At 37.3% G+C, this 22,564-nt stretch overlaps 1 protein-coding gene across 2 annotated transcripts in view; it reads left to right on the top strand.

Annotated features, from left to right (window-relative positions):
• Window positions 1-22,299, top strand: part of EXT2 (exostosin glycosyltransferase 2) — a 95,442-nt gene extending 73,143 nt beyond the window's left edge. For both annotated transcript variants that reach the window (XM_088145756.1, XM_088145755.1), the window contains 5 exons: window positions 2,306-2,472; window positions 7,754-7,897; window positions 11,525-11,653; window positions 12,749-12,831; window positions 18,233-22,299. In XM_088145756.1, coding sequence (XP_088001882.1) covers window positions 2,306-2,472; window positions 7,754-7,897; window positions 11,525-11,653; window positions 12,749-12,831; window positions 18,233-18,371 — 662 coding nt within the window. In that variant the 3' untranslated portion in view covers window positions 18,372-22,299. The remainder of the gene's footprint in view (window positions 1-2,305; window positions 2,473-7,753; window positions 7,898-11,524; window positions 11,654-12,748; window positions 12,832-18,232) is intronic.
• The last annotated feature ends 265 nt before the right edge of the window (window positions 22,300-22,564 follow it).

Genomic DNA, 22,564 nt, shown 5'->3' with positions numbered 1-22,564 from the left:
ATGCACCTTGTGTTGACTTGTGTTGAATATTTGGTCTATAATCAGTGTTACGTAAGTAGATATGAGTTTGTGTAGCACATCTTCTTTCTGCTCCCCATCCCCCTCATACCCACTTAACAGACACAACTGAGACAATAGAGAACTCAAATCTGGTTGAATAGGGACATGCCCTTCATTATTGAAGAATACAGTTAAGATTTTGGAAAGAGAGGGTTCTAGAATAGATTCATTCATCCTGTACTGATACTCTGCTGTATTACCAAAGAAAGACCTGTGTAGTCGAATGTACACAAAGGGCTAAGCCATTTTGAAATCAGAAGAACTTCCTTTCATATTTTGAAATTTCATTTTTAATGAATTGTATCTTACTCTGTGTAGGACTCTCTTTATTACTGTCTAGAAACTTAAGTTCAAATGCTGCTGGGATCTTTTGATGGGGGTACCCTGACTAGAACTCATGACATCTATAATCCAACTATTGCAGTAGCTTCCATTATGTTTCTGGAATCAATTCAGGGTTTTGCTTTTGACCTATGAATTCCTCAGTGGGCTAGATATCAGAAAATTTATGTTATATTCATGTAAATAAATACATAGTAAACTAGAAATTTTCTAGTTAGGCTATACTTAGAATTCCATTGTTGTTATTCCTGATTTGCTTCCACTAAAAGACAGGGCCACCTCAATTCATGTCCCAGCTGGAATAACATCTTATGGGAGTTAAACCATAATAGTAACTGGATAGTAGCAATACCATATCCAGCACCCGAGCATCTGTTTCTATAAACATAGATTTCATTTCATTTTCTCAGATCTAGAAACTTCTAGAGAAAAAAAATTATAAATTACATTTGTAGGATTCTTTACAAGTTCCTATTAAGTATGCACCCTTACTATAATTATACAAAGTATTGTAAGCAGAGCAGATAAAAATCAATGTTTTTCAGATTAACTTTAAAATTAGAGTTTTTGTTTCACTTGTTTTTCTTTACAATTTTCATTATAAACTTTGAGCTATATTCATTTTTAATCACAAGCATAACTTCTAATTATATTGTATTCTACTTGCTGATACAGTGTTAAGAGATAAATTAGCAGATGTGGTACTTGTCCTTTCTCTAAACCTGCCCCCCCCAAAAAGACAATAAATAAACAGAGGTTTTGAGACATTATCATAAAAGCTTGTTGTCTTCCTAGTATATCAGGCAAAAGTAATCACCAAATGTCCACAACACTTAATCGGTCATATTAAAAAAAAAAAATCCTCTCTCACCTCTCTCTCTCTCTCTCTCTCACACACACACACACACACACACACTTACCAATGCTTATTTGGTATCAAGATCATCACTCTATTTTTAAGGAAAATTAATCTGAAAAAAATCTAAGTATTATATGAATCTTCTAAAAAGTATGTAGGTATATTCTCCATAGTGCCCAAGGGTAAGAATCAGTGGGTGGAAGCAATAGAGAGAGTAATCCAAACTCAGATTAAAGAGAAATTTCCTGATCATGATAGCTATGAAGCAGTGGAACAGTCTGCGTCCTGGAGTCATGAGTACTCCATTGCTGGAGGTTTTCAAACAAAGGTTGGACAGTCATTTGGATGGAATGACCGGAGGATTCCTCCCTTGGGCAGAGGGTTGAACTAGAAGACCTCAAGGTTACTTTCAACCTTATGATTCTATGCTTTGTGAAAATGAAATCTACATATTTGAGTACTACAGAGAGTACATGTGGGTTATAGCAAATAATAAGAATGCACTTTTATGAGAAACAATTATTACAGAATCTTTCTGACTAGTGAATAAATTGTGATTTAAATAATTCAATCTTCTTGACCAGCATGGATTTGATTTCAGGCAAATTGACCCTGATTTATCCACATTTTTGTCTAAAATAAATTCCAACCTATAACTTGTTTTCAGTCTCCATAAATTCATGAAGGAAAACCAATTACATGCAAAATTTTCACTCATTTTTGTATCTTCAATAATGCTTTGAGGTCTTATGGATCACATTAAAAAATATGAAATTACACTTACATGTTACAGTTTCTTTTGAATTCATTGGTGTATCAAATGTATTTTTTTCTTATTGGACTAACCATATCCAGTTGCAAAAATCTCTCTGCTACCATCTAGTGATTGTCCAGATTTTTGCAACCCAGATACGGTAGCCCTAGTTCAGGCCCCTGCACAGTACCACCATTGAATAAAATGACTTGATTTGGAGAAGGTTATGATGATAACTTCAGCTAGACACAGGAATGCAAATAAACTCTTTCTGATTTTGAATTTTGCAGAAACTGTTTGGCCTAAAGTTCGAGTTCCGTTAACAGTTGTACGAACCACAGAAAACAAACTGAGTAATCGATTCTTCCCCTATGCTGAGATTGAAACAGAGGCTGTGTTAGCCATTGATGATGACATCATCATGTTGACCTCAGATGAGCTGCAGTTTGGTTATGAGGTAAGAAGACAGCTATTTTTTATGTGGTATAAATTCATGGAAATAAAGGCTTCAGAGGAGAAATGTTAAAACGTTCTTATTTCTCCAACAGAATGAGTCCAAATCCTTATATGTTCAGTCTCCTGCATATTTATTTATTATTTATGACACATACAAATAAACATTTCAGTAGTACGAATAAACCATGAAACATGTTACAGTTCAGTTCAAGAACAGTGAATAAAAAATATAGGCTAAACAGATGTTAAAATCTAGAAAGACTGAAATATGTTTATGTATGAAGAAAAACCTAGAGTAGGTGGCAGGTTACTTTCCCTAGGAAATGCATTCCATAGTTGAGGTGCTACTACTAACAAAGAATCTGTTCACTTGCTATGAGCTTTCAGAGATTCTGTTTATGTATTATTATGAACATAAGAAGCCCCCTGCTAGATTTGGCCAAAGCCTATCTATTCTAGCATTATATGTCATGTATTAATTAGCCAGCCTAATTGCTCCCAAGAAGCTCACAAATATGGTAGAAAGGTGATAGCTCTCCTCCACAGTTGCTTCCTTGCAGCAAATATTCAAGGCATGCTACTCATGATTCTGGAGTTACTGCGAATCCATCAAAGCTAATAGTCATCAGTAACAGAGCACAAACATATTACACTTATCCTGAATATGGTGCTCTGATTGCCATTTGCTGCTGAACTACGTTTGAGGTTCTTTTGATGGATCTACAAAGTCCTGTATGGTTTAGAACCTGAAATATGTAACTTTTCCCCTTATCTGACTGCTTCTCAATTGACATCTAATGGGGATGCTTTTTGAAAATGTTGAATTTGCCATGGATTCACTGTATGGCTTACTGAAAGAAAGTACTCTCAATGCAAGGGTCACAATTATGGAATTTCTTTCTTAAAACTGAGCCTTAGAAGATTTGTAACTTATCTGTCTACCTACACTTTTGTTTAAATGTATACTATTGCCTTCTGTTCTGTTAATTTACTATGGCGTTTTAGCTGCTTTATAGTTTTAAGTACGTGTTTTAGATGGTTGTTGTTATTTCATGTTTAACATACTGTAAATTCCTTTTTTAACTATTTTATGCCGTGAAATGGTTTAAGCCATAAACATGTAAGTCAAACATTTTGTAAATAAAATCAAAAAGAATAGAGAAGCTTCAATTGGTAAGGTTGCCAATGGCAACTGAACATTTTAATGATAATATGTCAGTGCTTCATCTTTTTGAAATGTGTATTAAGTGCTGTGGCTTACCCTTAAAATCTTATATGGGTTGAGATTGGTCCTGTCTCATGAATTATTTAGGACATTTTTGGAGACTTTTTTTTAAAGATATGATAAGGCTGGTAGCAGCCAGAGAGGATCTTTTTTAGTTATGGAGCTCTACTTATGGAGTTCCCTTCTTCTTCAGTAAGACCAATTTTACTGTTCCTGGGATCAGATATAAATATTTTTATTTTTCCCATGCTTTTTCATATGTTGCTGTTTCAACACATTATAGTCTTAATTTACATTTTTGTAAACAACCCTGAAAATAATGCTGAAAGTTAGATACATAAATCCCTTACTAAATCTATAATATAATGAAATAGCTTCAGCTCTGTTTGCTGGGTTACACACAAATATTAATAATATTAAGGACCCCTAAATAGTAGGGGGGGTTCTGTACTGCTCATATGACACTTAGATGTTCTCAGCAAAAAAAAATCAAGAGCTCATATCAGAGTTCTCCTGTCTTCAAAACACAAATAGCTTTTGCTTCTGAATCAAGGAAACCTGGATGTAAGACGTGGTTCTCAGACCCAAAGATTTGAGCAATCATTATGTAAACACCTGCCTTCCCCTGGCAAGGCTATGTGAAAAAGACTCAGAAAGTCTTCACCATACTGTACACTAGATATGTTAGTTATAAACTGAAAATTAAGTTCACTTGCTTGAATTCTTGCATTCACCTTCCTTTTCATTTTAATCATTCTTGCTAAAGAGAACAATGTGCTTGGAAAAATCACCTTCTGTTCAGGCGGCTATCCAAAAGGCTGTCAATAGAAAACAAACAGTTGGTCTCTCCTGAAGATGTTTTAAAGAAAATAGTGATAAAACAGCATGCACAAAACATATGCACACACCTATCCTTGTCCTTGTATTGGTTTCTGTTTTATGTATTGATAAAAATTGGGTATCATTATTCAGACTCAATTCGCTGGAAAAATTGTGTGGGTGTACTGTTATACTCCTCACTAGGAGCAGTACAGCAATTAATACACATTGTTAAAGACTTGACTGGAGGAATTATTCATGTAGTAATAAGTAATTTTTCTCTGCATTTCTCATACTCATATCCTTATCATATGGGCAGGGTATACTATGGTTAGGATGTCCTTGTTTAAGGGAAGTTGTCTAGATTTAAAATGAAGAAAAGTTATATGACATAGGAAGTTATATATTTGCTTTCATCAAGATCACACACACACACACACACACACACACAGACTTCATTTTAAAAAGGAAAAAGTGATTCAGATGGCATGGATATTTTCAATATACATTGATGCACATTTGAACAAGCCACTTATACATTAACAGAGTATATTAATAGGCATGAATCTGGCTTATACTGAGAATGCTAAATTACTTTCCCAAGATATTACACTAATTCATCAACTGAATCAGTGAACTGCAGCTCCAAGCCCTGCACTTGAACTTCTGGGACCTTTTCACCTATTTTGTCTGAAGTGTGTTGTCCAGATGTTTGGACTGTGGAAATGCCCAACAACCTGGATAATCTTTGTATGAACTTGGTGCCCCTTGGATCAGCTTCTTCTGTTTGAGTGTTGCACCTTACAGAAGTTGTTTTTGAAAATAATGAATTCCAGTTCATAAAATAACTTTGCTCTCTAAGGCAGCAATACAAAGAAGGGATTTTAAATAACTTCATAAAACAGATCTGGATAGATGCAAAATTCCAGTAATGTGAATACAAGGGTAGTATTTTGTTTCTCCAAATTAAAAATATCAAATGCCAATATAGCAGAGGGTTTTTTTTCAATTATAGTTGGGATAGAGTTTCCTCTCTACAAAAGTATAAAGGGAAACATGTATAAATGTATTTCCTACCTTCAACCTACAAATCAGTGACTGCAGATCAATCTTTCTCAGACCAGAGTGTCTTTGACCTGCTTGACAGGCCTGAGCTGGCTACCAGATGTTTAACTTGTCCTCAGCCTATAGTAATTTATTTATCTGTTTATATATTTCACCAGGAAAGTATCTATTGCATTTCTTAGTAATTTGCAAGGGAAATCTGTAAGGACAGTAGCAGCGTATAATGTTACAAGGATTCCTTTTTTAGGGGTTTTGCTTCACTCAGGAGAAATATTTGGAATTGGATATTGGCAAAGTTCTTCCCCTCCTTATTCTCCAGACCCTATTTTTAAACATGTGGTTGAACTTTGTATCAGCACAGACTTGTCTGGCTCTATCGATCAAGCTTTGTTATAAAAAAAGAAGAAAAGAAGGGGTGCTTTGATCTCTGTACACTTTCAGCCATAAAAATTAAAGTAACACTCAAAGTGTCAGACATTTTTTACTTGTTAAAAGTGAACTATTAGGGTCTCTAATGATTTATTGCGTAGTGCGAAACTACTGAAACAAGAGCAACACAGTCTTTATATGCTGTTTTGTTTAAAGAGGCATAAGCATATTTATAGCTCTGTGATTTTAAGTGGACGTTTTGCATGCAGGAAAAGGACACTTCTCAGTGTTGCGTTGATAGAAGTACTGACAGATAATGTATTGGGCTCTTAAGCAGTTAGGACTATGCAACATTTCTACCAATCATCAGCAATTTCTGTTCACTTTGCAAGAAAGATAAAAGCAAACATGCAAAAAATGGACCATATATTCAGCTACTTACCATTTTTAAAGTAAAGATAGTGAATCTAGTTTTGCTCTCAAGCAGGTTTTGCAGGTTGACGTGTCAAGAGTCTGGAACTTTTTCTTTAAAAAAAATCTTGACAATGCCCTGTATAAAATTGAGAGTTGAAACTGCTTCTTTCCTGAAAGCAGTATTTCAGTTTATTGTACTTCTTTGCGTCCCAAAATATAACTTTGATAATTGGTGTTATATTGGTGAATCTATGTCCATTTGTTTTTCAGTGTTGGAAATACTAGTTTAATGCTTTGAGAAGCAAGTTACCTGCCTCCATATGCTGCTGAGAAACAGAGGCAGGCGAGCAATCTGAACTCCCAGACTGTCAGCTAGAAAGAGTTAGGATAGGGAACAGATGCCTTCCTAGCAGTTAGTGAAAGGAACTGTGGCCACCTAAAGGCCCCATTTTCATCTTGGAGAAAATCATCTAAGTGGTTGCTAACAGCTGGCAGTGACTTGATGGCACATAATATCAAAGGCCCCAATTATGCCCAGAATAGATGAGTTGGTCATAATAAGGATTATTACAAGACAGTTGGGGGGGAGTTGGAGACGCCCTTGGATCTGCTGGATGAAAAGCATCTGCATTCCCTTAAGTCAGTGTTGTCCAAACTTGGCCACTTTAAGATGAGTGGACTTCAACTCCCAGAATTCCCCAGCCAGCATGGCTGGCTGGGGAATTCTGGGAGTTGAAGTCCACTCATCTTAAAGTGGCCAAGTTCGGACAACACTGACTTAAGTGATACTCCCTTCCCTGCTTTTCCATAGCTACTGCTGATGTACTTGGCTTTTTCTTACCTCTCTCCTTCCTACCTTGCCTGAAGCCTCTTCTGCCAAACCAGTTGCATTTTGTTCCGTTTTTGGAATTATGTTTTATGGGTTTTAATGGTTTTACTGCTTTTGATGTTTTTAATGTTTTTTTTTGTTATGTTTTAAATTATTTGTTGTACTGTTCTTTTTTAACTTTGTTCGCTGCCCAGAGTCACATATGGCTATATAAATTTACCAAAGAAACAAGCACATTGCCACAATAGTGGAGACGTATTTTGCTTTTGTACAAGAGCAAAAGATTCAAAAAACAAGAGGAGCACAGCTTGTAGATCTATTGCTCTAAAAGCAAAGAATTATTCCTAAGATGCTGTCACCAAAAACAGCTAGTATAACTCTGATGGGTGGATGTACTGTATGAGAGAGAAAGAGATGCTATCTCTGTTAGCTACAGTAGGCAGTACATTCATTTCTTTTTTACTTCCCCAACACCCTCTAACAATATATTTAATCTTAGCTGTTCTTTGTGACATTTTTTATCCTACTGAAATAAATTGATTCACTTACTGTGTTCTGCAGGTATGGAGAGAGTTCCCTGATAGATTAGTTGGATATCCTGGCCGCCTACATTTGTGGGACCATGAAACAAATAAATGGAAGTATGAATCAGAGTGGACCAATGAAGTTTCAATGGTGCTAACAGGGGCAGCATTTTACCACAAGGTAAGAGCTGAGTCCAAAAACAGGTGGGAAGCTGAAATTATGAACTTGCTTAGTATTGGCTAGGGCACTGTTTCGCAACCTCTACAACTTTAAGATGTGTGGACTTCAACCCACAGAATTCTGGCTGGGAAATTCTGGGAGTTGAAGTCCACACATCTTAAAGTTGGTAAGGTTGAGAAACACTGGTGTAGGGAAAAGGATCCTTATATTCCACAAGTAGGGAATCAAAGGTTTATTGCAAAATGTGGCGTTGATCTTTATATGTTATTGGACATAAGATATATATAAGACAGTGTTTTGTTAGAAATTCTGTTTTGATAAAATACTTGAAACATTTTCCTACATCTCAAATACTATACCTTTTCTAGGTTCCCACTTGTACATATAGTCCTTGTTTAGTGACCACAATTGGGACTAGCAACTCAGTTGTTAAGCAAAGCAGTTGCTAAGTGAAACCATGACTGTGCTTATGATCTTATTTCACCTTTCCTTTGCTTTACAGACTTGCAAAGGTCATAAATGCGAGGATTGATCGAAAAGTTACTTTTTCATCACTGTTGTAACTGAATGGTCGCTAAATGAGGCAGTTGCTAAATGAGGACTACCCATAGTTTCTTAATGATTACTAGCTAATCTGGATGCAAAAGCAGAGGTGTCTTTTTAAAGTCACTTTAATGCTTAGAATTTACATGGTGGTTTTGATTTTTGAAGAAATTATAATAGCATAAAATTAAACTCAGGAATTATATTGTTATGGGTATCGTAGCAAAGGCAAAGATTGTTACAGTGGGGCCAAAAAGTATTTAGTCAGCCACCAATTGTGCAAGTTCTCCCACTTAAAAAGATGAGAGAGGCCTGTAATTTTCATCATAGGTATACCTCAACTATGAGAGACAAAATGGGGAAAAATATCCAGAAAATCACATTGTCTGATTTTTAAAGAATTTATTTGCAAATCATGGTGGAAAATAAGTATTTGGTCACCTACAAACAAGCAAGATGTCTGGCTCTCACAGACCTGTAACTACTTCTTTAAGAGGCTCCTCTGTCCTCCACTCGTTACCTGTAGTAATGGCACGTGTTTGATCTTGTTATCAGTATAAAAGACACCTGTCCACAACTTCAAACAGTCACACTCCAAACTCCACTATGGCCAAGACCAAAGAGCTGTTGAAGGACACCAGAAACAAAATTGTAGACCTGCACCAGGCTGGGAAGACTGAATCTGCAATAGGCAAGCAGCTTGGTGTGAAGAAATCAACTGTGGGAGCAATAATTAGAAAATGGAAGACATATAAGACCACTGATAATCTCCCTTGATCTGGGGCTCCATGCAAGATCTCATCCCGTGGGGTCAAAATGATCACAAGAATGGTGAGCAAAAATCCCAGAACCACACGGGGGGACCTAGTGAATGACCTGCAGAGAGCTGGGACCAAAGTAACAAAGGCTACCATCAGTAACACACTATGCTGCCAGGGACTCAAATCCTGCAGTGCCAGATGTGTCCCCCTGCTTAAGCCGGTACATGTCTAGGCCCGTCTGAAGTTTGCTAGAGAGCATTTGGATGATCCAGAAGAGGATTGGGAGAATCTCATATGGTCAGATGAAACCAAAGTAGAACGTTTTGGTCTAAACTCAACTTGTGTTCGGAGGAGAGAGAATGCTGAGTTGCATCCAAAGAACACCATACCTACTGTGAAGCATGGGGGTGGAAACATCATGCTTTGGGGCTGTTTGTCTGCAAAGGGACCAGGACGACTGATCCGTGTAAAGGAAAGAATGAATGGGGCCATGTCTCGTGAGATTTTGAGTGAACACCTCCTTCCATCAGCAAGGGCGTTGAAGATGAAATGTGGCTGGGTCTTTCAGCATGACAACGATCCCAAACACATCACCCGGGCAACGAAAGAGTGGCTTCGTAAGAAGCATTTCAAGGTCCTGGAGTGGCCTAGCCAGTCTCCAGATCTCAACCCCATGGAAAACCTTTGGAGGGAGTTGAAAGTCCATGTTGCCCAGCGACAGCCCCAAAACATCACTGCTCTAGAGGAGATCTGGATGGAGGAATGGGCCAAAATACCAGCAAGAGTGTGTGAAAACCTTGTGAAGACTTACAGAAAACGTTTGACCTCTGTCATTGCCAACAAAGGATATATAACGAAGTATTGAGATGAACTTTTGATATTGACCAAATACTTATTTTCCACCATGATTTGCAAATAAATTCTTTAAAAATCAGACAATGTGATTTTCTGGATTTTTTCCCCCATTTTGTCTCTCATAGTTGAGGTATACCTATGATGAAAATTACAGGCCTCTCTCATCTTTTTAAGTGGGAGAACTTGCACAATTGGTGGCTGACTAAATACTTATTTGCCCCACTGTATATCTCCACATAATGGCATTTATTACCTTTGAATGACAGAAAGACACCATATATACTATGTCATTAAAATGCTTCTGAAAATTTTAGAATCAGCTTGGGAGGTAGCATATGGGAGGCTACATTTAAGGTAACTCAAATCCAGACCTTCATATGGAGCTAATATTATGTCTTTGGGGATATCTTCTCCCAGCACAATTATAATTCTCAAAAAGAGTTTTTAAAAAATATTTGTAATTGTTTATACATTTGCAAAGCTGACTTGCTGAGGGGAAGAATTATTCCTTTTTTTAAAAAAATGATATATCTGATGGTACTTTCGCTAAACTACTGAATGGGAATAAATCCTGGGCAGCATGATATATTGGGTATTTTTAAAAAACAAATTATGTTTAAAAATGAAAATTGTGTACAGGTAGTCCTTGACTTATGACCACAATTGGGACCAGAACTTCTGTCGCTAAACAATACGGTTGTTAAGTGAGTTGCACCCAATTTTACCTTTTTTGCCGTGGTCTTTAAGTGAATCACCATGGCCGTTAAGTGAATCATGAGGTCATTAAGCAAATCCAGGTTCCCCCATTGACTTTGCTTGTTGGAAACTCTTTGGGAAGTCGTAAATGGCGATCTCATGCCCCCAGGACACTGCAACCATCATAAATACATGCCAGTTGCCAAGCACCTGAATTTTGATCACATGACTCTGGAGACACTGTGACAGTTGTAAGTGCGAGGACCAGTTGTAAATCACTTTTTCAGCACTGTTGCAACTTCTAATGGTCATTAAACAAATGGTTGTAAGTCAAGGACTACCTGTAAAATGCTTAGTTTTAACAACTTGCATGGTTAAAGACCATCTATTCCCACATATCTGCCCCATGCCATATTTACATTGGCTGTTGTCTTGAAGATCTCTATTTCTGTTAGCTAAATGTCAGCCAGAGAGGGGCTTTTCAGTAAAAGGGATCTGTGTCTTTGGAATACTTGTCTCGTCATTCTCTTGCCATCTGAAACATCAGCCTCATATGGTTTGATTTTTTTTGGATCATATAACTCAGTGATGTTACTATATCACTCAATGCATCTGAGAAAAGCTGCTGATAGGGTATGATATAAGCATTAAAAATATGTTTTGGATAAACTTGCACATTAGGTACTCATTCCACATAAAGTTTTATTAGTGCCTCAACTCTGGCACATGTTCCTAAAAACTAAACATTTTTCTTTCTGTGCTATTTCTTTAGTACTTTAATTACTTGTACACATATAAAATGCCTGGGGACATCAAGAACTGGGTGGATGCTCATATGAATTGTGAAGATATTGCCATGAATTTTCTAGTGGCCAATGTAACTGGGAAAGCAGTTATTAAGGTGAGATTTTATTCAGTGGCTCCTCGGGGTCAATTATGCAGCAGTATCATAGATTACATGATTATATAGATAGTTTCAACATAGCTTAATAGAGTCCTGTGCCTCTTTTCTCATTTACTTTGAAGATGATCCCATCTATTTGTAAAAGACTCAACTCCCCAAATCCATACATCTTTTTGTTAATAAATATACTCCATTGGTTGTGATCATTATGACCAGATAGCTGCAGGAGAACTCAAGGGGGAAAGTTAAACCATTTTTAAAAAATAAACAAGATTTAAGAGGGTTGGGGGCGAGGAGGAACAATCCATTTCGGTCTATCTCAAGAGCTGATTTATTAGACTATTCATTGCAAAAACATTAATTGCAAGATCAGTTTTTATATGAACTTTTATTCCTGAATGAATTTCCTGATATACTTCAATACATTTTTGGCCTAGATCCTCATTTTCAGTTCATTTTGAAATGTGTCAACTTGGAATGAGATTTAGAGGCCTCAAGGCATTGCTTCAGTTAGCAAGGTCTGTTTTCCTGTCTGTCCATCACCTTTTACCCAGACCAGTGGTTGTGTTTCTGAGAAAAGCCTCAAAAGATAAAGCATGTGTTTTTGCTGTGAGAGTTCCAAACTCTGCTAGGGCACTGCTAAGTCATACAGTTGGGAGAGCCTCACAGAGTTTGCCAATCAGCTATTAAATGAGCAAAGTGTGTCTGTTGGATTAAGGTTACGGTGAAGTATGGGAAGCTATATTTCATCACTTTTATGGCTTCAAGAACAAATGGTGTTTATACAGGAACCTTGGCAGTGAGAAAACAATCATTAAACAGGAATTAAGAAGCTTGTCATCACTGCTACTTTCCACTTATAGCAGGCAAAACCCCTCCAAGACTATTTTTTATTGGGCCACTGTGAGCTTTGCTGTCAGCTAAGCCAGATGGAAGTAAATGGCATGGATATTTTTTTCCTTCATATTCAAGAATGTGATTTACATTTGCCAAATAGGTTGCATTTCAAATGTTGCATTTTTGAGTAGAGAGATTAATGTTTGCACTGTTAAGTCTATGGTTATATTGTCTTTATATACTGTCTTTATATAGGTGACGCCCAGAAAAAAATTCAAATGTCCAGAATGCACAGCCATTGATGGGTTATCCTTAGATCAGACTCATATGGTAGAAAGGTGAGTGTCTCATCCTGTTCTTTTCTCATTTCTAATGCTTAATCTATTTTCATCCTCTAAAGAGTTAGCTAATTGTATCCAAACTTCAGCTAAATCTGTTGGTCCATATGTAAAAATTTGAGTGAGAAAACTGATAAAATATATATATGGATGTATACAAACACATACATTATAATATTATCTGAATAGTACTTCAGGTAAAATATATGAATTCCTGTATTCCTAAATTAATAACTGCAGATGATTTATGGTTACTCAGTTTGGGTATTACTGCTTTTTGAAACAGGATTGAATTGTTCTTAAACCAAACTTTTTGAGCAGTTTCAGCAAGCCTTAATTGACAAGTCTTTGCCATCATAAACAAGGATAAATATGAAGAGTAATTTTCAGTTCATATATACAAGGAAAGCAGTAACAGTGTTATGCTACAAAACAGTATTATATGTCACTACAAAAATTAAAATGAAAAGGAATGTTAATTCAAGCAAGTGGATTTAATTTATATTTCAGAATATATTTCAGATTAAAAGTTTGATCAACAGTTTGAAGGATATGTGTCCTAATATGTTTTCTTTTCTCTGTAACAGTACAAAGATATTAGTAATTAGCTTTGCATATTTATCATCTCTGTCTTTTATCAAAATGTTAGAGATCACTGTTGAAATAAACATTATCAGAGCATTTAGGAAGGATTGATTTATGTGATGGGATTAAGAATATATATAGCATGGATATAAAATAAGTAAATAGATTCAAGTCTTGAGATATTCAAGTCTTGAGATATTTAAGTCTTGTAAACACCAAGAATGGTGATAAGTTATTTCAGATGGCATGAGGGTATATAATACGAAATAAGTGGATTAAATTCTTGGAAAGCTATCAGGAAACTACTGCTCAGTCATGATATATTATCCTATAGAATAGTTTCCAAAAGGAAGTGATGGATTCCTTACGAACTTTGAATGTGAAATTATTCTTATCTATTTTTTTCAACAACAGCCTCAAACAATATCATTGTGAACTTACCAAAAGAATAAAACAACTACACTACTGTAGCAGTATACTATATTTTTGATACAGTAGGACATGGCAGAAGTATCTATTGCCTAGCAGTCATAGATGAAACCACACTAAATTTTGGGGATTTGAAGTTTTGGACTATTAGCTGAATATTTTTTTTTCAATTTAATATAATCCAGTGGTCAAAATGTTATTGTTTTGAAACATATTCATTGTCCTTCACTTAGAATGTGTACTTAACATTTCAAACTGTGAGACATAATTATAGTCTTCAGGTAGGAAATTTCTTGCCAGATCCTCTCCCATAGTACATCTGCATAAGAGTAATAATGAGAATCATCAATGGGATAGATAATTTGTGAATGCACCCATTTTTTTCATTGGTTGATACTGGTAATATTTCTATTAGTCTGTGCTAATATTTTAACCCTGGTTCATCATTTCTTAAAAGTAGAGAACACTTACTGCTTTAATGTCTATTTGCTATACACAGTACCATTTAATCATAATTTATATCAGTAGATTTTATTATGCAAACCCATGCCCTCTCTAAGGAGGGGATCAAATTGAAGTTCATTTCAGATTTTCAAAAAGCTGCTATATTAACAGTAGAGTTGTGCTCATACTATGTATTTGTGTCTTCATTTCACAAAAGTGTATTAAATATTAATTCTTACAGAAGAAATAGAAAACTTGCAGAAATGTTCCTATAGCTCTAGAGAATCAGAAACTAACATTTTAGCAAAATCCATGGTAGTTCCTCATTGCCTCACCTTTTGGTCACTGAATTGCAATAACTAGGTGCTTCATCTTAAAACTGCCTTTGCTTCAAGCATTGAGTATTCAAGAGTGCTGAGACAGTCTGGAATGCATGGAGCACAAGGCTGGGACGTACACCTTTTTGGGCACTTGACCTCTAAGTGCTCAGCCAAGAATCCTTAGCCATTCGGAGGCTAAGACAAAATCTAAATTTGCTTTCCACTAATGAGATACAATGAATATAGTTTCTTCGGCTATAAATCTCATAAATAAACTAACTTACTTCCCTTGTCTGCATGATAAAAAATACAATTCTGTAATAATCCTGAGAAAAGTTCTTGAGGGCCTCACTGGGCTTCATGTGGTATTGGGGCTTCAGGTTTGCTCTTGGATCTCAACTTTAGGTTTGAAAGCATCAACTAGTTAAAGATAACTGCACGCTTCTGGGACAGATTTTGCAGTTAAATAAGTATATTAAAGTGGCCAATTTTTAGGAAAGAATAACATATCTGCTTCTTAGCAGATACAGTGCATTTGGAAAGTATTCAGACCCTCTTCACTTTTTTCAGTTTTGTTATGTTGCAGCCTGATACTACAATAGTTCAAATTCATTTTTTTCTCATTAATCTACACTCAGTACCCAATAATGACAAAGTGAAAACAGAATTTTAGAAATGTTTGTAAATTTATTAAAAAGAAAAAACGGAAATATCACAGATACTTAAGTATTCAGACCCTTTACTCAGTACTTAGTTGAAGCACCTTTGGCAGCAATTAGAGCCTCAAGTCTTTTTCGGTATGACGCGCCAAGCTTTGCACACTTGGATTGGGGGATTTTCTGCCATTCTTCTTTGCAAATCCTCTCAAGCTCAATCAGGTTGGATGGGGACTGTCGGTGGACAGCCATTTTCACGTCTCTCTAGAGATGTTCAATAGGGTTCAAGTCAGAGTTCTGGCTGGGCCACTCTAGGACATTCACAGAGTTGTCCCTAAGCCATTCCTGTGGCTGTGTGCTTAGGATCATTGTCACGTTGGAAGGTGAACCTTTGGCCCAGTCTGAGGTCCTGAGTGCTGTGGAACAGGTTTTAATTGAGGATATCTCTGTACTTTGCTCCATTCAGCTTTCCCTCAACCCTGACCAGTCTCCCAGTCCCTGCTGCTGAAAAACACCCTCACAGCATGATGCTGCCACCACCATGCTTCACTGTTGGGATGGTATTGGGCAGGTGATGAGCGGTGCCTGGTTTCCTCCAGACATAACGTTTAGAATTGAGGCCAAACAGTTCAATCTTGGTTTCATCAGACCAGAGAATCTTGTTCCTCACAGTCTGAGAGTCCTTCAGGTGCTTTTTTGCAAACTCCAAGCAGGCTTTCGTGTGTTTTGGACTGAGGAGAGGCTTCCGTCTAGTCACTCTGCCATAAAGCCCAGATCGGTGGAGGGCTGCAGTGATGGTTGTCCTTCTGGAACTTTGTCCCATCTCCACACAGGATCTCTGGAGCTCAGTCAGAGTGACCATCGGGTTCTTGGTCACCCCTCTTACTGAGGCTCTTCTCTCCTGATTGCTCAGTTTGGCCAAGCGACCAGCTCTTGGAAGAGTCCTGGTTGTGCAAACTTCTTCCATTTGAGAATTATGGAGGCCACTGTGCTCTTGGGAACCTTCAGTGCAGCAGAAATTTTTTTTGTAGCCTTCCCCAGATCTGTGCCTTGCAATAATCCTGTCTCTGAGCTCTGCAGGCAGTTCCTTTGACCTCATGGCTTTTGCTCTGGTATCGTGTGCATTGTCAGCTGTAAGGCCTTCTATAGAGAGGTGTGTGCCTTTCCAAATCAGGTCCAATCAATTTAATTTACCACAGGTGGATTCCAATCAAGGTGTAGAAACAGCTCAGCAACGATAAAGAGAAATGGGAGGCACCTGAGCTAAATTTCAAGTGTTGTTGCAAAGGGTCTGAATACTTATGCCAATGTGATATTTCAGTTTTTTCTTTTTAATAAATTTACAGACATTTCTAAAATTCTGTTTTCACTTTGTCATGGGTACCGAGTGTAGATTAATGAGAAAAAAATGAATTTGAACGATTGTAGTATCAGGCTGCAACATAACAAAACTGAAAAAAGTGAAGGGGGTCTGAATACTTTCAGAATACACTATATGTACCTTTTGGCCTATTGTTTCATATCCATTGAAATTTATTTTGCTAAATGTTCAGCAAGATGTATCTAAATATTCTCCAAACATCACAGCTGAAATAACTACAGTGGAACCTCGGGTTATGAACGCCTCTGTTAACGAACCTTTTGGGTTACGACCAGCTCCGGCTGCAAAAATTTACCTCGGTTTGCGAACTCCGCCTCGGGGTACGAACAGGATACGCGGCCATTTTCCCTCCCGTGACACGGTCCGCGGCCATTTTCCACCCCTGACACGTGGTCCGCGGCCATTTTTCCGCCCCTGACACGTGGTCCGCGGCCATTTTTCCGCCCCTGACACGTGGTCCGCAGCCATTTTCCGCCCCTGACATGTGGTCCGCGGCCATTTTTCCGCCCCTGACACGTGGTCCGCGGCCTTTTTCCGCCCGACACGTCCGCAGCCTTTTTCCGCCCCTGACATGTGGTCGTAGGGAGGGGGACTCTCCCTCCAAGCAATAGCCGCCTCCCTGTCCTCCACGCCAGAACGGATTAACAGTAATTACATTGAACCTTATGAGGAAATTTCCTTCGGGTTGCGACCAATTCGGGGTGCGACCAGAGTCACAGAACGAATTAAGTTCGTAAACCGAGGTACCACTGTATATCCTAACATAAATATGTTCTTGTATTTCAAGCACCCACTGGCCTTATGGAGAGAGGTGGGGTGATGGGTGGGGTGAATAAGAATCCAGTATGCTTTTTTAAAAATGTAGACAGTTTGTTTCACTGAGTTTGGACAATGAAAATTAACTAGTCCATTTCAGGTTTTAGTTCTTAAAGAAAGCTTGTAATTTAAGTTTTCAAGCACAATCGTTCGTGTAGATAACATAAAGGAGATAAAGTGTTTCTCCAGTAGATTTAAAAAATAAAAAAAAATTTAAAACCCAAAGTATTTTTGTATGCCTTTTGTTTCCTGCAGGCTTATTTTTGCAAGCCCTGTACAGAGCCAAATTTGACCTGGCAGTGCTGTTTAAGAGATATGTTGGCAGTTAATCCACTGTAGTTTACGGCATGTGTACTGCTTTAAGAATGTCTAGAATTCTGGTAGAGAGGAGCTAGTGAAACCTTGACCGCTTTGCACGCATGTGCAGTTAATAGCCTCTCTTTTCATTTTGCCTTGATTGTATACTTTAGTCATAGAGGCTCACATCTTTCCAGTGTGAGAAGCTCCCTGTCCTGTTTCCTACTTCTAATAAAGCAGGCACCATAATAACATCAATCTTTTAGGGGCTACTTTTATTGCATTTGCAATGCCTTAACATCTCTGGAAGGCATATCCTATTTGTTTTGGATTTGCTTTGCTCCTAATTAATTAAATATTAACTACTTGGGAGAACATGAAAGGGGGAGCTGTAATAGGTTGGTAAAGAAACATAGTTAAACATACATTGGAGCAATTTTGTTAATAAGCATTGCATTTCTTTCTTTCTCTAGGTCCGAATGCATTAACAAGTTTGCATCTGTCTTTGGGACCATGCCCCTGAAAGTGGTGGAACACCGGGCAGATCCAGTCTTGTACAAAGATGACTTTCCTGAAAAGCTGAAGAGCTTTCCTAACATTGGAAGCCTGTGAAGAACAGCCACGAGTCAAGTTGGATATTGGGATCTAGTACCCCAGACGGCAATTGATGCTAGGAAAAATCTTAGGGCCTGAGAGAATCATGCCAGGGAGTATTACAGAGAGAGGTCACAAAGATTAATACTTTGCTGCTGGAAAGCCTTTCCACAGAGCATAAAACTCTTAATGCAAGATGAAGCAGTGGTGGTGAATTGCTGCATTGGTCTACTGAAATGTTTACTTGCTCTATAAAGATTGCATGCATGTGAGCATACACAATGCAACATTTCTGGTCACACAACAGAAAATACTTCTTCTCTAAGGGCTGCTAGTTCTCACATCTGTCCACTTGCAGATTGCTTTCTAGATTTGTTGCACAGGTGCCCTCTTTTGCTGGTTTGCCAGGCCTGCTTTAGCATCTTTTCAAATTCATCATAAGCATTAATTCTGCCATAGGATTGGCAGCCTTTTTTACTCAGTCGGTTAAAAAAAGAAAATGTGTATTGATGTTGGGTTCGTGTTTTTACATGACAAGATAATTGAAGTGGAATAAAGCAGCAGCTTTTCTTTTTCTTTCCGTTAAGATATCTACTTGTTAGTAAATGAACAGATTTCATGTTTTCCATCATTTCTGTTGAACAGAAGATTGAATAGTAGAACACCTTCAGACTAGACTGCATTTTAGGTGTGTAGAATGACTATTTCAGACTTAGGGTATTTTGATATTTCAGTCCGCTTTCCTTACCATATTGGAACAGTTTTTAGTTGACCAATCTCTAAACTAGGAAAACATAAAAATGTATTTTGTACTTTGGAGCTCTTGATAAAAAATACTGGGTTCAGTTCTAACATTTATTTTTGGAAGGGAGCTTTGCATGACAATTTGGATTATCTAATAGTGCAATATATTGATGATTCATAGAAAGCAGTTTATCTTCTCCTGAAAGGATTTACATCTTGATGTATAGAACTCATTATCACAAGATAATGAAAATCCATCATGTAAGCAATTGATGCTGAAGTAGATATAAAGAACATGCACCAGAGAATGAGAGACAGCGACGCCTTTGCATTTCAGAAGTATCTTGTGTCACAAAGTAGAAAGAACTTTACTATCAGTTTGAAATCATAAGAGCCCTGTGTGAAGGAATTTTAAATCTCTTTCTTCCTGGGCCAGTATAGCATCAGGTGTTTAGCCAAGAAACTACTGATAGGGAAGGTTAAGAATAACTATTTCTCTGCTGTTTAAATCTTAATAAAAATATTCCCTACCTAAGATAGCTGATGTATATTTAGAGTAGGAATGGGTTCTTCTCTTTGCATCAGCATTGTGATGTTTTAATTAGGTCCATTACGGGAGATTAACATATTTCTGCAAGGCCTATTTGAGTTCTGTTTTCAGTGGCTACTCAGTCCATAATTTCTACTCATGCAGTTTCCTCAGCTGCAGATTCCACTGACAGACTAGGAAGTTTCTTCACCCTCCCACTTAAGTCTGAAAAAGAAAAAATATATAGATTTCTAAAAATAAATTATAGAGAAATATAATGCAAGAAGTACTTCATTGTCTATCTAGAGCATCCTGGTAAAAATATTCTTATTACCATGATAATGCTGATAGAATACAAAATTTGGGGGTGGCAGCAAGGGCATTTCTGATTCAAATGCTCAGGGAATGTATAAAGCAAACTGTGTTAAATATTGGAGTTTTAAATTACCTTTTTTATTCTAAACTTTACATCTATTGTACTATTGACTAGAATGTCAAAACATTTCTTTTATATGTTTGAGTGCTCTTCTGGGGCGGCCTAATTTTGCCTCTCTTCTGAAAGTGAAGGTTACTGCCTTTTACTTCTCCACCATCTGGAATCCTTATGGGAATTCTTCAATTAAGTTGCTTCTACCATGGGAGCAGGCTTCTTTGGGGCAGCCAATGCAAAGTTGGTTTGTGTTGCTTGTCCACATTCTTCCATAACTAATCCTATGTGGTGAAGGAGGGTTTTTACCCTGCTGTGAAATGTTATTAATCAGTTAAGAATTAAGCCCATCTCAACATGTAATATAATTTATATTCCAGGTGATCTTGATGGTTTTAAAAAAACTTTACACTTCCCTCCTAAGAATGCATGTATGAGTTCCTTAAAAATCTCTCCTTTTCACCATTCTTGAAGGTGCAGTATGGATGCCTCAATTAATTGCTTCCAATGTTTGAACCCTTGCTGAAGCTCAGATTCCACTTGACTCGTGTCCCCTGTTCTTTCTGTGTGCTCAGGACTGCTCAGCTGATTGTTTCACCTATTCTTCACCAAAACTTTTTTCTTCAATGTGTTTTTTCAACGTTAGCAGGAACAATTTTCCGTACACTTAGTTATGCTGATTAGTTCTAAAGGAGGTACAAGTTTGTCTCAAATTTTGTACAGTGGCATCATGGTTAATTATTTGGTTTGCAATTTGCCATGATTAATCCCTCTAATATTTTATCCAACATTTGGATTAGTAAAGAACAGCATATTACTGGCACAATTTTATACAACTTGGAAATGTTTGGTATGCAGGATCGGTGTGCCATCTGTCATGTTGATTGCTCTTTGTTTTCAACAGGATAATTATGCCAGTATAGTATAACCCCAAATTTTCCTTTCAGCTGACCTTTACCATGGTGGTGTATATATTTCTTTGAGGATGCTAATTGAGTGTTCAGTTGTATCTGCAATTTCTACTTTCAGGAATAAGTTAGACAGCAGCATTTGGAGCAAATTCCAATTGGCAAGTGGTCCTTAGCTACCAATTTCCACTTTGCATAAGACACTTTTGAAACACAGTCTGTCTATAGAGGTAGACACTCTTAAAATTAACTTCTGAGTCTGTTGTTCAAAAATATCCTTCAGTACATCCAATCTTAAAATATTTTGCTTCATTCTGTATTAGTAAGTCAAATTTAAGTGTTCTTCTCCTTTAAGTGTAATCTCTAGTTCCTTCTGGTTCCCTCTAGTGTCCAACCTTCAAAGTCCCATCCTATCATGTTTTGTTTTGTTTTTTAAGAGAATTCAAAGGAAAAGCATTTTCCCACAGGAAGGATTCTTATAATTAATTCCAAAATCTTATTTCAAATTCATCTGGACACTTAGTTTGTAATTTTCCAAAATCACCATTCACAGTTTGAGCAAGATGTTTATTCCTTCATCTCCAAGAACTGTAAGCCCACCAAAGACAGCTGTCATGCAGTCTCCTTGTGAGGAGCAACTATATGGAGCACTTGTGGGCAATCTCAAGTCCTATCCTTGTCTGGAGAGGAATTACGAAGAGCTGGTCTACTCACCGGCTCTTGATTCCGCAGCAGTCTTCAGTTCACCATTTCTTTCCCAGAACCTGCATAAGACACTTTTAAAGGTATATGCCAAGGGAAAGAAAGGATCCTGGTGCAGCCTTAAGTGTTTGGAATTCTAACTTCTGCCTTAGCCACACGGCAGATGGCAAGGGTTTATGACAACTATGTACCATAACATCTGAACAGCACTACATTGCTCTTCTATGACGTACACCTATGACATTTTAAATATGTGTAAAATGTGAATGCAGTGCATATGTTTGTACACTTGTCTAGGAGCTGTGGCTGGTTACAGCTCTTGTTGAACATACACTCAGCTGCAAATCCAACCTTGCAACTGGGTCATGAGAAAATAATGAGGAGTGGTCTGAAATATCTACCTCTGTCCACCTGGATTCCAGAAATATTAACTGAACACATATTTGTATATTTGCAGATATAAAGTTCAGTGAACATTCCACTTTGAAATGAACTGTACTAAAGGATTTCATATCAGTTTCTATACTGCAGCTCCCCCCCCCCTTATTCTGTAATACAGAAGTTATCCAGGGACCATATTTCTCAATGTTCGTGTGCACTTGTTTTGTTTTGAAAAATAACATTTATAAAAACGTGTCTCAGTCAATTTTATTTACTTATTTACTTACCAATTTTTTAAACTGTCCAGTCATACAATTCCGAGTATTGTGTAAAGCAAACTTCTTGGTGTTATAAAGTGAAAAAACAAAAACCTAAATTGATATAAAACTGCAGTATGCTCTGTATTGGGCTGTCATTGAAGATGACTCAGAAACTACAGCAAGTTTAAAACGCAGAGTGTAGAGCGCTACCCGGTCAACCCAGCTAGTGCTAATTTGACATTGCTATACCAGTGGGCTTC

The sequence above is a fragment of the Python bivittatus genome, unplaced genomic scaffold (genome assembly GCF_059951505.1).
Source record: "Python bivittatus isolate LINGU-HERP-01145 unplaced genomic scaffold, Pbiv_v1 ctg000480_np1212, whole genome shotgun sequence".
Classification (NCBI taxonomy): Eukaryota; Metazoa; Chordata; class Lepidosauria; order Squamata; family Pythonidae; genus Python; species Python bivittatus.
The sequence above is the reverse complement of the archived record's forward strand: the minus strand, read 5'-3'. Positions and strand labels throughout refer to the sequence as shown.